Source organism: Eupeodes corollae, chromosome 1 (assembly GCF_945859685.1).
Source record: "Eupeodes corollae chromosome 1, idEupCoro1.1, whole genome shotgun sequence".
Classification (NCBI taxonomy): Eukaryota; Metazoa; Arthropoda; class Insecta; order Diptera; family Syrphidae; genus Eupeodes; species Eupeodes corollae.
Genome location: NC_079147.1, coordinates 118,731,109 through 118,749,098, shown reverse-complemented (window position 1 = coordinate 118,749,098; position 17,990 = coordinate 118,731,109). Strand labels below are relative to the sequence as shown.

Here is a 17,990-nt window from a genome sequence, read left to right as displayed (position 1 = left end):
TCTAGAGATAGCTAGTTTGAGCACTAATTTACGTCGTTTTGTGAATGTTCTTAGAATTTTTAAATCTTACTTTAGCAATTTTTACACGGTTACTGCACCCGCTTATTTAATAAATTGCCGGATTAATTCAGATGTGTGAGAAACGAATAGAAGTTTTTAGTCTCAATTAATCGTTGGCTTTTTACTGTTGATCATTCTGAAATATATTTTATTTTTAATCCATTGATTTGATTTATCTTATATTTATATTTATATTTATATTTATATTTATATTTATATTTATATTTATATTTATATTTATATTTATATTTATATTTATATTTATATTTATATTTATATTTATTATTATATTTATATTTATATTTATATTTATATTTATATTTATATTTATATTTATATTTAAATTTATATTTATATTTGTGTTTATATTTATATTAATTAATAATGTTCTTTTGAAATTAATACTTAATATTGATTTTTAATTTAAAATCATTGCGTTAATCCCCACAAAAATATTGTTATAACATTTCTTCTATCTAATGTTTCTTCTTCACTTATTCTTTTGAATAATAAAAGTAACCTTAATATTTCACCTTAAATCTTGCTGTAAGGTGTATAAAGAGATATTATTTTAATTTATATAATTAAATATTGTTTACTCTTTTCATTTATTTTTGATAAAATTGTTTAACTTAGCCTTAAGATCTTGGAATGAAATAAAGTTGATATTAAAAAAAAATATATCTGATAGCAAATCAGAGAATTAATAGACATTACGTTGTGAAATAAAATTACTTAGCGATCAAAACAAAAGTGAATTATTTATTATATTGTTATAACACAAAAATACAGAATTAAATAAAAAAACGTTGGGCAGGAACAACCCATGTCAAAAGCCCTACCTATTAAAGATCAAATTTTTAAATAAACTTAAAAACAACAAAGAAAGCTTTCATAATCAAAAATGTCCAGAAGATTCGATACATTAAATGACACAACAGAAGAAACAGCTGAAATCAAAAGCATGGCTCCACCACTTACAATCGAACAGCAGTTACATTTACAACAGAAAACAAATCTAAAATAGTACAACACAGTAGGTAAAAAGAGAATTAAATTTAGATCCATTAAACTATACAGTACAAGCTTACTACTTTCGATATTAAAGCAGAAGATTTACCTTAATTTTAAACTAACGTAGATGATATTATATCCACATTTAACGAATATTCAGATGGATCTCAAAGAATTTGCATAAATATATTAAAAAGTAAACTTACTGGTCAGGCTGGAAGGGCTATGGAAATTCATACCCATCCTAGCAACTCTTAATATATACAAAAATATCCTAATTGTATCACGTTCTTAGAAATTCGAAATACAGAGGGGATTTATATAATATATACGTATATATAATTTTGTGATCATATTCTGAAAATATTAAGTCACTGAAATCAAAAAACTGTACAAGAAAATAGAACATACAAAATCGTTTGAAACAACGACACAGCTTTGATTGCCTTTAAAGAAAAATTACCTCTCAATATGAGAACAATCTTGTACTCATTCCACATTCACTACAATATGCTCTTTACGAACTTGAACAAGTTGGTTTTACAACCAATCTATACAGAGAACAAAGACCTAGCTCCAATTATAAAGAACCAAACAACCAAAATAAGGGTTACCAACAAAGATGACGAGAACTTCAAACTTTATCCAGTTAATAAAAAGAATCAACAACATAATAACCATAATAATCATAATAACTGGCAACCAAAACAAAGTGTGCCAAATAACAACTTTTCAAGACAAAGCAATAATAACCAACAAAAAATATATAGATATGATAAATACAAAAATATTTCTTATCAAAATTACAACCCAAATAATTATAAGCAACAATCTCAGAGGTTATAACACAAATACGACGTGCCACTCAAAATGATCCAAAAACGAATTATAATGAAGACAATGCAAATTTTCGTTTATGTTCCTCGGAGCCTCAAAACAACGATCACTCCCCTTTATTAAACTAACAAAAATGATAAAACATAACACCTTTAAGAAGATACTGGTGCCACAAATATCTTTTTAAGAGAAAAAGATGCACCAACAGATTTTATAAAAACGGGTTGGGAATGGGAATAACCACTAAAAATCCATACTGCGTAAAATCCAATCGAAATATCTAAAGTTTTAATAATTCCAAAACAAAAATTTATATTTTCAGTAGTAGTAGATTGTAATTTTCAGCTATATGATTTTCATGAAAACTACATTGAATGAATAGAGAAATTCGAGCTCTTTAAAGCAGCTATAGATGATTTGGTAAGATATGGTTTTTATACGATTACCATGGAGAATTCGCGCTACTTCATAAGATGATGACATTGACACACCCGATATCAGCGTGATGTCAATGGGGCTTTTGCAAGCATTGAGACAGAGGCGGTAAAATGGATTTACCGGTTAATGAGGGCATAACAAAGTGCAAGAATGACTTTCAATGCAAACCGACGTCTCGGTCAAAACGTCACCATCGATAGACGAAACTTTGAGGTAGTTAAGGACTTCGTCTACCTAGTCTCCGCTATGAACACATTAAACAACACCAGTGCTGAGATCATATGAAGAATTGCTTTGCTAACCGCTATTTCTATGGGCTAAGAAAGAAATTGAATAGCTCAGCCCTCAAACTACCAAATTGTCGATATATAAGACCCTTACCTTCCCCTACCTGCTATATGGTGCAGAAGCATGGACTGTGACATAAGCGGATGAAAGCACCTTGGGTCGTTTCGAGAGAAAATTTCTTCGCGTGATCCACTGTTCCGTATGTACACCAACTTGGTAGTGCGCAACTGTTGACATTTAGCTAGGGACCGAGCTGGCAGGAGAAAGTTGTTGGGTAAACCCTAGTTCACACAATACTGTAGCACCACCTTAAGTAAGTAGGTAATTGAAATTTTGTATAAAGAGAAAGTATTCGAAATGAATAATCAGATTATACCCATATTCTTCAGAGCAGAGGAACGGGAATATTCTGAAACCATTAATCAATTTAATACGATCCCAATAACCTAAACTATTATAGATTTAGTTCAAGAAAATCTTCGATTTGACTACTTGAACAATGAAGAGAATCAAGCTCTTTCAAAAAATTATAAACTAACATAAAAGTACCTTTTACAATGATGGAGATGATTTTTCTTTTACTAGCCACATACCGTGTACTTGCGAATGTACAGATGAAAAGGAATCATCAAACATTCTGTTTCACCTTATAATGCTCCAAGAACATTTTAATTATTTTACAACATTAGACCTCCCAGAATGTTTTCATATAATAGAAGTTCATAGAAAGGACAGGGAAAAAATTTTATTCTCTACTCATTCAGGCCATTACGAATTTGGGCGTATGCTTTTCGGTTTAAAAATCGCACCAGCAATATTGTAAACGCTTATGAACGAAGTCCTTCAAAAATTCATTAGGAAAATTTGTTGTATATGTATGCCTTGACACTATCAAAAAATCAGAATTTCTAAAAAAGCGGACATAATTCCAAAGCCAAATTATTACAACAGATGGTGAAAACCTAACCCCAAGAAAATACAAATAATAGAAAAATTTACCATACCAAATACTGTAAATAAAATATGATGTTCCTAAGCTTAACAGGTTATTACAGAAAGTTAATTTCGGGTAGGTATAATAAAACCTTTCGCCATATGTTTAAAAATGCGCTAATCAATAAAAATAACTCAAATACCATTAAATAATCTATTCAATGGCCACTCAGTCTATAATAAGGAATTTACATTAAATACAGACGCAAGCAACTTTGGTATAGGACCCGTCTTATCACAATCGCATGGTCCTTTGTCATTTGCGTCCCCTACATTAAACAAAAACGAATGTGCAACAGAGAAAGAATTGCTCTCGATTGTATGAGGAACAGCTAATATGGGCTAATATTCCTAATGAAAACAGACCATAGACTACTGGTTTGGCTTTCAGCTTTGAAAGAACCCAATGTAAAATTACAAAGATGGAAAATTAAGTTAGAAGAATTTGACTTTAAAGTATAATAAAGAAGAGAAGACTTAATGGCAGATGCCTTATTAAGAATAAAAATAGAAAACAACACAAGTAAGTTAAATAGCAAATTCACATTCCAATCCAATTAGTAAAAAAGCAACAAACTTATTTAACCGCCAAATAGTTCCAGAACGAAAATGATGAAGAAACTAAGAATTGTATTTTACAAAAACAATTATACAAAAGACGATATAAGAAACATTATTATTTCTGATTTTTTTTAAAAACAAATCCCGTTTAGTATGCATTGAAAATGATACTGTTTTCCAACAATTCCAAGAAATATGGAAATAAAAATAATCTAAAGGCATACTTCAAAGAAGTATTAAATTATTTATAGACATAAACAACGACGAAGTAAATTTAAATAAAACGTGTAATAATTTTTCGAACTTAACAATCAGGAGGAATTACTTAATAAAAATCGAAAATTGTAAAACTTATCAAATAATAAATCATTAAAAAAAAGAATATTCAAGTGAATTAATTATCCTAAGTATAAGTTAAAAACCTTACTCTATAAAAATCTAAGGATATACCCTTCACACAATTATATTGTGAACATTTAAAAAATGCTGAAGAAATTATTTTTACTCAAGCCTCGGACGTATATAAGTCTTGTAGATAACATCCAGATCAGAGCGGGAGAAAAACTTCTTGCATCGCCCTAGAAAACCCAGACATCTTGTGGCATTTTTAGCGACATCGCGTATGTGGTGATTGTTTCACAAGAGGTGGTTGAGGATACCGAGAATAGCGAAATGTTCAGTCTCCTCGATGCAAGTTCCATCCATTTATTATGTCAAGGGGGTATATCTTGCTTTAACGTTATAAGACAGCATTGGGTTTTCGAAGCATTAAATCCGACGCCTTTTTGTATTCCCCATTGCACAATGTTTTAGGAAGTTCCCCAACACCAAAAACAACTGATTTTATTTTTAAAACACATTCAACAGTGTCATCGCAACCATATTGCATTCTTAAAAATGAATGAAATAATATAATCTCTATACAACTATAATAATCAAATAAATGTTTGTAATGAAAAATAATATATACTATTCTGCGAGACAGTATAAGTATAGAAGGCAACAAGCCTCATTAGGTTATCATCACGGAACGAACAGCACGATTCGCTGCTCAAAAATAAATATAAGCAAATTTTTTAAACGTACATAAATTAAAGTTGGTGTTTTTGTTATTTCCTTTCGTTACCTCAATCAAAATGTATATATATATTGAATTTGAAGAAACAAAAATATGTTAAAATTATTAAAAACATACATAAATCCAAGTTAACTTTTTCAATAAAAACATGTTTTGTTTTTAATTTTTTTTAAGATTTCCTTTTTTATTCCTACCCATTAACCAAATAAAATTTAAAAATGAAATGAACTCAATACAATTTTAAATAAAATCAAACCTTACTTTCGTTATCCAATAGAACTTTTTATGCGAATGACTGGAGCTCAAAGGCTATGGGGGAATCGTATTGGTATCAATAGAGCTTGGCAGGGAGTTTCACCATATGTAATGCTTTTCCACCCGCAAACAGTAGAGGTATTTATGTTTTTTTTTATAATGTACTCACTTTTAATACACTTATCAATTACTTATTAGTTTATAGCCCATGTATTCAAATATAATATAAGTAATATATAGAATGATAAAATGATGGCTGGCAACTTGGGAAAAGAATATGGAAAAAAGCCACATATTTTGCGAAGTTTCATTTTTTTTGATAGTTTTGGTGCTATAAAAAAATGCAAGTCTACCAAATTTTGAAATTGTACGTAAATTTAGAAAAAAAAAAAGTAAATGGTGGATTCGTCCGCAGGAAAAGTGATTACAAAATTAATAGTGGATAATGGCCGATAATAACATAAAAGAAGAAATACGCTAATGTCTGCTTAAAGATAACATTAACTTTTAAAGCTTATCAAAACTATTTTAATCAGAAATTCCCACCATTAAATCTAAACTGTTACTTTACAAGACTGGTCCTTACTGTAGATAATACAGCAATTTTGTATCCGCCTATAGTTTCTCCTCAATCCATTTTTAATTTTCGACTTCCGTTGTAGGCCACACATGCTTAAACAGGCATGTTATGGCCCAACTACGCTCGTTTAAGTCTTTTATAGTAGGGCCTTTAAAATCTAGAATCCATCGACCAGAGTGAAAAGTGCAAGTCAATTATGTTCAAGTTTGAATATCATAAAAAGTGTTAATTAAGTAAAAATTGGTGGATGGATTGAAGGGAGGTGTCGAAATAAGCAAATAGGGCGAAGTTCACAGCCCCTCAAGGAATTGAAGATAGGAATTGTATTATATATATTATACATATCTGTAAGTATTGTGTTTTTCGGATTATTTAATTCATTTATTTGTTTCGAGTTAGTTGAGTGAAAAATTATATCGTCGATTGTCTTTCGTTAAGAAAAAAGTAGTTTTAAAGTATGAGTCAAAACATTTTCAGACCGCTCTAAATTGAGCTTTCGCGTACAACATCACAGTTTCCAGTCAACAAAAACAGCTTAACCTTGTCCCAAAACTGATATGGAATGATAATAACGTTTACAAAATAAATTTAAACAAAGAGCTTCACCGAAAAAAGGGAGCCATCGAAAACTTTAAAGAGAATAACAAAACATTGTATAAGGCGCCAGTTATAGCTATCATTGGTTTTTATCATTGAAAACAAACATTGGAATTTTTTGACACGTCGTTTATTGAAAAAAATTTCCCGATTGAATTCCACCGACAAAATTTTACTGACAGAAATCTATCATTGGAATTGTTCAGGAAAATGAATTTCCGTCCGTTGTAGAGAAAAATAAATGCGCAATTACACTTTTTTTTTCTCAAAAAAAAATTCTTTGTATGATTTTTGATGGATGATTACATAATTTTCATTTTTAACAAAGGGAAACACCGTCAAAATTTATTTTTATATCGATTTCAATGGTAGTTCATAATTGGCCCTTTAATGTTTGTAACTGAAAATATGAAATATCGAATTTAAAATAATGAATTTAATTTATTTATGATTATATAATATAAATAAATATAATTTCAATTGTCAATTTCTTATTTAATAAACAAAAAGTGATGAATTTAAATTATTTATTTCAACAATATTATTTTAAAATGTTGGCCTTTGAGCAGTGAAAGCAAAAATTTGGTACGACATTACATCCCTCTATTTGTCTGTTTTCGGGAAATTAACCTTCGCAGTAGGCCAATTAACTTCGAATTTGGACATTATTATTTTCAGTTTTTGTTCATGGGCCAATCATTTGTTTGTTGTTTTTTTATTTTACCCCTCAATTTAAGAAAATACACCGAAAAATGATAGAAAAATACTACTCTTGAAATTTTTAAAACGACAGCACTTCTCACAGCAACATAAAACATGGCATCGTTTGGCTTCAACAAATTATACTAAATGTCAATACTTTCTATGTCAGAAAAGGCTTATCTCGACTAAATACAAAGAGATGTCGCTAAATATTTTATAACTTTTTTTGCTACTGGGCCTGAAAGGGCTAGTGTAGCTAATTTGAAGTGGAACCATTTTCATTAAAATTTTGTATGGAAAATTCAAACCACGAGCAGTCCATGTATAGTATGTCAATGGTCCTAATACTTGAGTCCACAACCATTTCTTATCAGTTTTTGTTGTTTTTGTAGGTTGTTTTATGTTTTGTTAAAAAAGATTGTCAGTTGAACAAAGAAAGTTTGAACAAACAAAATAATATAATTGAAGTTAGTTTCATCAAATATAATTTGATATAATTTTAAGCGTTCACTGAGGCTTATATGGAATATTTATGTGTACCCAAAACTTTTCACACATAGAAAATACTTTTGGTATTTTCTGCATGTTTGAAATATTTCCATCTTTTAACCAAATTGGTCTGCGATAATCGTCTTGAACTTTAAAAAAGGAAACAAAATTTGGGGAATGTTTCGATACCCCATACTCCAAATAGTAACACAAGACCATAGTGAAAAAATAAAGAACACAAAACACGGACAAAATAGGGTACAAATTAAATAATTAAACGCAAGCAGGTTGAAAGTAAATAAAAAGTAAATATGTATGAAAATTAAATAAAAGAAAGCGGATTAATTAAAAAACAAATAAATAATAACAACATAAAAAGAACCTTGGCGTTACATTTAATCGATATTTGACTTGGGACGATCACATAAACGGACTTGTCGGCAAAATGTATGGTGCTCTACGTACACTTTGGGTAACCCAGTATTTTACGCCAGTAAAAACACGAATACTGCTAGCAAAGACCTTGCTTATACCTATTTTGATTTATGGATGTGAGTTATATTGCAACTGTGGATATGATAATAAACGCAAACTTAATACTGCTTTTAATAATATCGTTCGCTATGCTTTTGGTTTACGTAGGTATGACAGAATATCTAATTATTCTTCCCTGTTATTAAATATGCCCTTGGAAAATTATGTAAAATTTCGTTGTTTAATCCTCCTCTCCGATATATTACACACACAACAACCACAATATTGTTTTGACAGAATATGTTTCCCCACCTCTAACAGGACTCGTCAACTAGTTCACCCTCGCTATACATGCTTAACTTCTGAGCGTCATTTTTTTTGTAAATTCAGTTCGCCTCTGGAACTCCCTTCCACGCTTTATTAAAGAAAATAAAAACACAACAAGACTTAAAAAGGACTTAATAAATTACTTTTCAATTTAAAATTATATTACATACTTACATAGACCGTATAGAAAGTTATTAAACTTTTCATATTATAATAATAATCATAATATAAATAATTGAAATGTCATTTAATTATAATAATTACATTGTCATTCTCATTTATAAGCTTGTTACTACCTTATAAGATATTGTATCTTACAGTTACTAAGCGTTCAAAATAAAATAAATAAATTAATAAAAATAAATAAATAATAAAGCAATAAATATTTTAATAAAATAAAAAAGCAGGAAATAAGCACTAAAATAATATGAAAATATAATAACAATCTTACGGCAACAGTTACAAAATTTAAATTTGAATTGTTATTTGTCTTTATTATTGCTTTATACATACAATACATAAATAAGTAAACAAAAAATATCTCTTTATTGTCTCCCTTCAACCGTACCTACTTTTATTAACATTCTTCTCTGTTTTAAATTGTCTCCAAATTTCCCCAATTAAACAAACTTTCTGTCATCTGAGTCACTAGCCCAGTCAGCATCCGAAAATCCTTCTAAACATCCTGCAATGTCTCGAGTGTATTTTAGCTTGTAATTTATTATTCCTTTTATACGTGCTGCATATAAAATGCTTCCAATAGCTTCTTCATATGGAATGGTTTTCATGTTTCGTGTTTGCTTTGTGGATGTGTTTCTTTTATAAGCTTTTGGTTAAGATCTAAGGGTGTGGATACCGGATTGTATCCTTGTATCCTCCATGTTGAATCGCTAGAGAATATTTTTTAAGTATGTCCGTTGGTCTATCCATAGTTTTCCCTTTTCTCGATCATGAGTTATTTGCATACCATGCACAAATTTAGCTTCTCCAAAATCTTTCATATCTAATGACTTAGCCAAATTTTCTTTGATAATTCTTTTTTTATCTTTGTTATTTGTAAAAATCAGTATATCATCTACGTAAATAGCGACGAAGGTTTTATCTGTGTTGTTTGTCTTATAATAAATAAACGGATCGGTTTTTGATTGTTTAAGTCCAATTTTCTTTAAAGTTTCATCCAATTTCTTATTCCAAAATCAGCTAGCTTGTTTGAGACAGTACAGTGATTTCTTGAGTTTACATAATTTATTTTGAACATTATCAAAACCTTCAGGTAGATTCATGTAAATTTCTTCGTTAAGTTTACTTTACAGGAAAGCAGTCACAACATCCATTTGATCGATATCCAAATCCTTATGGACGACCGGAGAAAATATTTCTTGATAATCGATCCCTTGACGTTGCGAATACCCCTTTACGACCAATATAACTTTATATTTTTCAACATTACCACTTGCACCTTTTTTCGTCTTAAATGTCCATTTAGAATTTATGGCTTTCTTTCCTTTTGGTAAAGAAACTATTTCCCAAGTGCCATTTTTCAAACGAGCTGTATATTCATCGTTCATTGCTTTTTTCCAATCAGACATATGTTCTTCATCATTTTTGCTGGCCACGTACGATAGATAACCGTATCTATCAGGTGGATTTCTTACTCTCGTAGATTGTCTTATTCGTCTCTCAGATATGATTCCTTTTGAAACTGTTTTCACTTGCCGTTTCGTCACTTATTTCGATTGGTATTTCATTGCTTGAATTCACTGATGGAATTTCGTCTTCATTCCCCACTGAATCATATCCTGTAAAAATATCACAATAAGATGTATCGTTTGTCTCAAGATCTTTTGGAAAAGTTTGCTCATGGAAAATTGCGTCTTGAATAAGTCAAGATAAGTATGACTTCTTTTTTCTTAACATCATAGAAGCGATATGATTTTGAGTATGTGCAGTATCCGATAAAAATTACTTCTTTTCCTTTGGTATCGAGTTTCTTTTATACCTTTGTAAACCAGACTCGGTTCTATTCATTCTTTCTGCCAACCCGTTTTGTTGTGGAGAATATGGAACCGTTGTTTGATGTTGAATGTCGGCATCTGCTAGAATCTTCTTAAAATTGCAATATTCCTTTTTATTGTCGCTTCTAATGGCCTTTATTTTTGAACTCAAGGAACTTTTCCTCTACCTCATTCTTGCTTTTAATGAAAAACTCAAAGACTTTTCTTGAAAAATCATCAATGAATAGAAGCATGTACTCTGAACCTCCAATATATTTTTGTTCAATCGGATCACAAAGATCTGTGTGTACTAGTCTAGTTCTAATATTGATTCTGCTCTATTACCAATTGAGTTAAACGGCAGGCGTGCCATTTCACCTTTGATACATGTGATGCAAATGATTTTTGAATAATCGAAATCAATATTCTGCACCACTTTCGGAATCATAGCTTGTGCGGTTGTAATTATTCAATGCTACGAGCTATCTAAGTATGTTGGACAAATTTTACAGTGCGTGACAAGAAATTCAAGCTACTCTATATAAAATTTGTTTGAATTTGTTGAAAAAGCAAAAAATGTAAAACAAAGTCAAAATAATGTTTTAGTCTCGTTTGATGCAGATTCATTGTTCACTTAACATCCCCCTTCAACTGGCTATCACCATGGCCAAGAAGAAATGGGATATAATAAATAAAAGAACAATAATCGCATAAACAAATTAATTGAGATTCTAGACTTTTGTCTTAAGGAAAACAAGTTTCTTCACTACAAAAATACTACTTTCGAACAAATTTTTGGAATTTTTGCCCACTGGCAAACCCACTTTCTCCGACTATTGCAGATCTAGTGTTGGACCCCGTTTTAGATGAATTTTTAAATAACATTAAAGAAAAACCTGCGTTCAAAGCAAAATATGTTCGATATAAGAAACATAGACAAAGTACTAAACATTCTAAACGGTTTCCACCCAAAAATTGAATTCACAATTGAAAATGAGTTTAACAAAACAGTATTGTTCTTAGATGCTAAAATCTACCGTGAAGAAATTCGTTCGCTTTTCGACTGGTATCAAAAACCAACAGCATCTGGAAGACTAGTTTATTTCCGATCAAACCAAGCAAGGCTATTATACTGCGTCCAACCTCGTAAATACAATTTTCAAAAGCAGTCCGTGCCGAAACGTTCGTTGTAAAAGTTAATGTAACTTAATTGTTGACAGAAAACTATATTTCTACTAATCACGCTAATGTTATACAACATTTGAACTTCTTCTTATTTTGTCGGCTATAAAACGGATAGTACTAAGCTCCCAAGCGAATATGCTTTCATCTAATTTAAAACACGGTAATATATACAATTAGGAATTGTCCCTGTTCGTGTGACACAAAAATACAAGTACTTTTTTTGACCCTCTTCGGAAAAATCGCTATAAGAATTGTATTTATCAACTTAATCCGATTAATACCTGAGTATTTCGAAAAATCTAAGGCTTTGAAAAATTACGTTAAATAAAAAACGAATAAAAACTTGTAATTATCTATGTGGCATAAAGTGCATACAAAAAATGTTTGTTTATTAAAACTTTTAAGTTCAAATTTATTTTACATAATTTTGTAAAAACATTGTTTGTACACTTCTTAAAATCATTGTTCGCTTAGTAAATTTTAAAAGAATAATCATCCTTATTATTTTCAAAAGTTGCATAAAGTTCTACAAACGATGTACGAACGAGAGCAATTTCAAGATTTTCCCAACTTGAAATTCGGTAATTCGGTGGACCAACTTATTTAAGAATAGTAGTATTTTATTTTGTAACAAAGTTAAAAATTGTATTATATTTTAAATTTCCGTGCTATACGAAAATACCATATAACAATTTATTGGAGCAATTGAAATGTTTGGTTTAAAAAAAAATTAATTCTGTGATTTCTCAAAAAAATGCCCTCAACATCATTTTTAACGTTTTAAATGTATGAATGGACCATCAAACTTAATGCATCAAGGCACATAGTCAATTAAATTTTGAAAAAATTAAGCCAGTGACATTTTTTTTTTTTTTTTTTTTTTATTTTTATTTCGTGATAATTTTTCAAAAGCCTATAACCGCACGTTTTACATTCAGAGATATGAAATATATTTTCTTACTACTGAAACATTATCTTACAAAAGAAAAAGAACAAATAATAAAGTAAATATTTATAGAAGGAAAAACACGATTGAAAAACCTCCATATAGATTAGAAAAAAAAAAAGTGTTCAATTAATAAAATAATATGTATGTATAAGCTAATATACATACTTGTATACAATAGTATACATGACAATTAAAGAGTTTATAGCTCAAATTTACATATTATTATTATATAATAACAATTACAACTTAATACTAGTTAAATAAATAACAAGTAAATAAATAGTAAACAAATAATAACAGAATAGAAACAATAAATAACTAAGATATTAATAAATACAATAAGGAAATATACAGCAAATAAACAATGTACATAATAGTATAAAAAAAAATAACGTGAATGAAAAACAATAAATAAATTAATAATTAAATAAACAAAAAAAATTAATAAATAAATAAATAAAGAAGTAAATATATAAATAAATAAATAAATAAATAAATAAATAAATAAATAAATAAATAAATAATAAATAAATAAATAAATAAATAAATAAATAAATAAATAAATAAATAAATAAATAAATACATACATACATACATAAATAATAAATAAATAAATAAATAAATAAATAAATAAATAAATAAATAAATTAATTAATAGACAAATAAACAATAAATAAAAAAATAGATACAAACAAAAATATATAAATGACATCAATTGAACATGTAGTACATATAGTACAAAAATAAATAATATAGAAAGAGGAAAACGAAATAAGTTAATTGTTTATTATCACAGGTAAGTAAGCTGTTGTATAAGTAGATTTTCCGAAATCTCGCAACTGTTGTAAAAATTATTCGTTAGCTTGCAAATCCTATCAGAAATCAATTCGACATTCGCTCTATTATGCAAATCAAGAGTAGAATGATGCCAAGGAAGATTTAACATCATTTTTAAAATCTTATTCTGTGAGATTTGTAGTTTTTTAATGTGAGATTTTGCTGCATTTTTCCAAATAGGGCACCCATATAGCAATATTGATTGGAAAATAAGTTTATGAATTAGTATTTTATTTTTGGTAGATAGTGGTGATTTTCTGTTAATAAATGGATAAAGCATATTGATAGCAAGATTAATTTTCTTTAATGTGGTGTTAATATGAACCCTATAGGTAAGTTTGGTATCTAGGTGTACTCCAAGATACTTTACAGTCTGATTCCAATTGATTATATTTCCATTAATATGGATTTGGCTGCTGGGAAGGAAACAAGATTTTCTTTTTCGGGGAAAAAAGATGGCTTGCATTTTTCCAGCATTGAGTTTAATCTTCCATTTGCTATAATATATTTCTAAAATTTTAATCGCATTTTTTAGATTTGTCTCAATATTGAGAGAAAATTCATGCGATGAAAATATTGCGGTGTCATCAGCAAATAATGCTGATTTGCAAAAAGGAAGCACTGGGAAATCAGAAGTATATATGTTGTATAGAGATGGTCCAAGGACGGATCCTTGTGGCACTCCAAAACAGAAAGAACGTAAATTTGAAATACCACTATTGACATGCACTTGAAAACATCTACCAGACAGGAAACTTTGAACGATCTTACACAAGTACACTGGAAATTTAAAATTTATCATTTTATATACAAGACCATCGTGCCATACAGAATCGAAAGCTTTTTCTATATCTAACACTATCATTCCTGTTGACTGTCCATGTAAACGATGTTCTTTAACATGGTTACAAATTCTTTGTATTTGATGGGATGTGCTGTGACAACTTCTAAAACCAAATTGCTCGTCAGGAAGGAGATTTGAATTTGAAACAAACTTTGAAATTTGATCTTTTATGACTTTTTCATAAATTTTACTTATGCTGCTTAGTAAGCTAATAGGTCTGTAGCTTGAAGAAACATCTGGAGGTTTACCAGCTTTCAAAATAGGCACAACTTTTGCCTTTTTCCAAACATTGGGGAAATATTGAAGTTTAAGACATGAATTGATTATAAATGTTAAGTACCTAATCCCGTTCCTTGACAGGTTTTTCAGATAAACATTTTTTATACCATCTAAACCTCCGGCTTTCCGAGTTACGAGGTCTTTAATAATATTCTTTATGTTTTCTTCGTTAACGAAAGCATTTGATGGTGTTGTCACATTTAGAGCATTTGTATTTTGAATTTGGACTTTGACGAGATCATTTGTCTCCCTGTCACCTAAGTTTTGTGAAACCAAATGGTTTTTTGAAAAATTCCTTGCAAGTTCTTCAGCCTTTTCATTGTCGGTGAAGTATATTAACGTCGAGTCCTTTAGAAATGGAAGAGTTCTATTTTTATTTTTAACAATTTTAATGATATTCCAAAAAGGTTTATCGTTTTTATCTAGAGAACTTAGCTTTTTATTCCATTCATGGTTGCGATGTTTCATAAGCTCATTTGTTATCATCTTACTGAAATAAGAAACCATTCTTCTAAAGAAGGGTTGACGATAACGTTGCCAATTCCTTTGATGGAGATTTTTCAATTTGATTAGTTCTAGTATATTAGATGGTAATTTTGTATGTAAAGTTTCTCTCTTTACTCTTTTAGGCACACTTTCATCTATTGCAGAGTTTATTTTTTCTGTAAAGTCATGAATCAGAAGATCCACATCATCTCTACAGTTAATATTTTCGAGCTGTGTAGGGTTACTTTGGATTTTTTTATTGATTTTTCTTCTAAAGCAAAACCAGTTTGCTTTTTTAAGATCTTGAAAGTATTGCACATTTTTTTCACCCGACCATAAAAGGTCACAAAAAACAGGATTATGGTCAGAGCTGAGAGCTTGAAAACTAGTTGGTTGGGATATAAGACATGGTACATTTGACACAAACAAGTCAAGAACAGAAGGACTACCACGTGAACCTGAAGGATAATATGTTGGACAAGGAGGGTAAGAAATATTAATTGGAATGGACAAGGGCAGACTTGCTAAGATATTTCCCCAAGCGTTAGCTCTTAAACATCCCCAATCTCTATGGCGACAGTTAAAGTCACCGCCTATCAAAAAACCACCGCTAATTGTAAAAAGCTTTTTTAAATCTTGGGTTAACCATTTTCTTTTGAGTTCAGAAGAAGTTCCACCAGGAAAGTACACAGACAAAATTTTTATTGATGTTTGGTTTTTAAGCATAATTTCGATACCAATACTTTCAACAACTCGTGTCGGAATTATTGGTAAAAGCGAATGTCGAATTGACCTCCGTACTATAATTGCAACCCCACCACCCATTTGATCAACTCTATCCAACCGATAGTATTTGAAATTGGATGATGGAAGTTTGATTACAGAACTTAGCCAAGTTTCAGTTAGTAGTGCGATGTCAATGTCATTACTATTCAGAAAATTTAAAAACTCTTGAAACTTATTTCGAATGCCTTTAGCATTCCAAGTTACAATTTTTATGTGTGTGTCTGTCATATTACTTAGCATTGGATTTTGAATACAAAAACTTATTTGCTAAACGTGCGATCGCATTAAATTGATCTACTCTAGTTTTACAAACAGATAAGCTATTAATCATTTCAAAACAGAGAGCGTTTAATTCATCCATAGAAAAGAGATTGACATTCGTATCAACATTGTTGTTGTCAAACATGTTGCTAGTTGTGGTTGCATTGGGAGTTGAGTGTTGAGCGAGTGATGAGTGAGAATCCCACGCGATATGAGTGGGAGAAGAGTTGGGCATATGCGAGCTTGAGTTCGCGCAGCTTTTATTCGGAACATCAACACGTCGCTTGTGCGGGAGTGGGAGCATAGGAAAGTCATTTATTGATGAGAGTGAAACCGGTTTTAGAACAGAGTTAAATGTAGGCTCAGCTTGTGGTGGTGAAGCATGAGGTGATGAGTGACGATTTGGTGTTCGAACAGCTGATTTCTCTCTTATTTGCAGATATTTAATTCTACTGATGCATGATGGGTCAGTAGACTTATGATTCCCATTGCAGTTGGCACATTTTACAGCAGCAGCATTGTCGCATTCAGATGTGTTATGATGGCCAGCGCAATTGGCACAAAAAGTTTTAATGTGACAATTTCTTTGCCCATGCCCAAACATTTGGCAATTGTGGCATTGTGTGAGCTTACCTTTAATTTTCTTTTGGAAATTCCAATTCACTTGGGTGTGAAGAATAGATCGAAAATTCTTTTTAAGATCAGTTAATTTAATAGATCCATTCATAAGAGACACAAGATAAAAGGTATCAATGTAATGATCATAGTTCTTAGATATTTTTTTTACTTCAATGCACTGAAGACCGAGTGAAATTAGTTCATTTTTAAGAGAATCTATCTCTAAATCTTCTAAGCCGTATAGTACAACTTTAAATGATTTTGTTCCTTTCAAATCGTGAGTGAAATATTGACAATTTTCGTCTTTGAGTTTATTTATCACTATATTAAATGATGCAAGCGATTCACACACTATCTTTATTCCAATTGAAAGTTTTTTGATTGAATAATCGTTCACTTTTAATGTTTTCATGAGAGCGTGAATATATTCTGGCGATTTTCGCAGAACTTTAATTGGTGGCACATATACATTTTTAGCGGGAGGTGGTTCTAAGTCTTCCATATCCGAATTGTCAGTATCTGGATGACATTGAAGCGGGGTAAATCTATTTTTATATACAGGATTCATCGTGGAACACAATTTTTTATCCGAGGACAAGTGTTTGTCCCCGGGAACCGGCGATCTTATACGTTTGGGAATGGTGTCTAACGAAAGCTTACGAATAGAAAAAGAACACGTCTTATGCAATCGAAAGCACAGCTTAAACTGAAAGCCAGTGACATGGATAAAACTAAAATTTATTAAAATTATCTATAAGATACAATATTTCCCGTTAAGTGAAAAAATTTATAATACAAGCTTTCTTAAGGTTTTCATTATCCAAAATATACATACATATGTACAGTTGTGTTCATAAAAATAGCAGTGCTCTAAAAATAAAACAAAAAGGCCTTTAATATCAACGTTATAAAATATTTCATTAAACTTCTAATAACAAACCAAAATATTTTATTCATAAAAACAGAAAATGAGCATTATCGATTTTTTACTGTTAGCTTTGTCACAGTAAAAACCGTTTTTTTAATTAATGCAGTTCATTAAAATAGCAGTGCATGAC

At 30.0% G+C, this 17,990-nt stretch overlaps 1 protein-coding gene across 1 annotated transcript in view; it reads left to right on the top strand.

The window, feature by feature from the left end:
* LOC129943368 (cytochrome P450 4c3) overlaps nt 1-17,990 on the top strand; it is a 52,760-nt gene that overhangs the window by 11,415 nt on the left and 23,355 nt on the right. Inside the window, exon 2 of the mRNA XM_056052756.1 lies at nt 5,547-5,662. Within this exon, the coding sequence (XP_055908731.1) occupies nt 5,547-5,662 (116 nt within the window). The remainder of the gene's footprint in view (nt 1-5,546; nt 5,663-17,990) is intronic.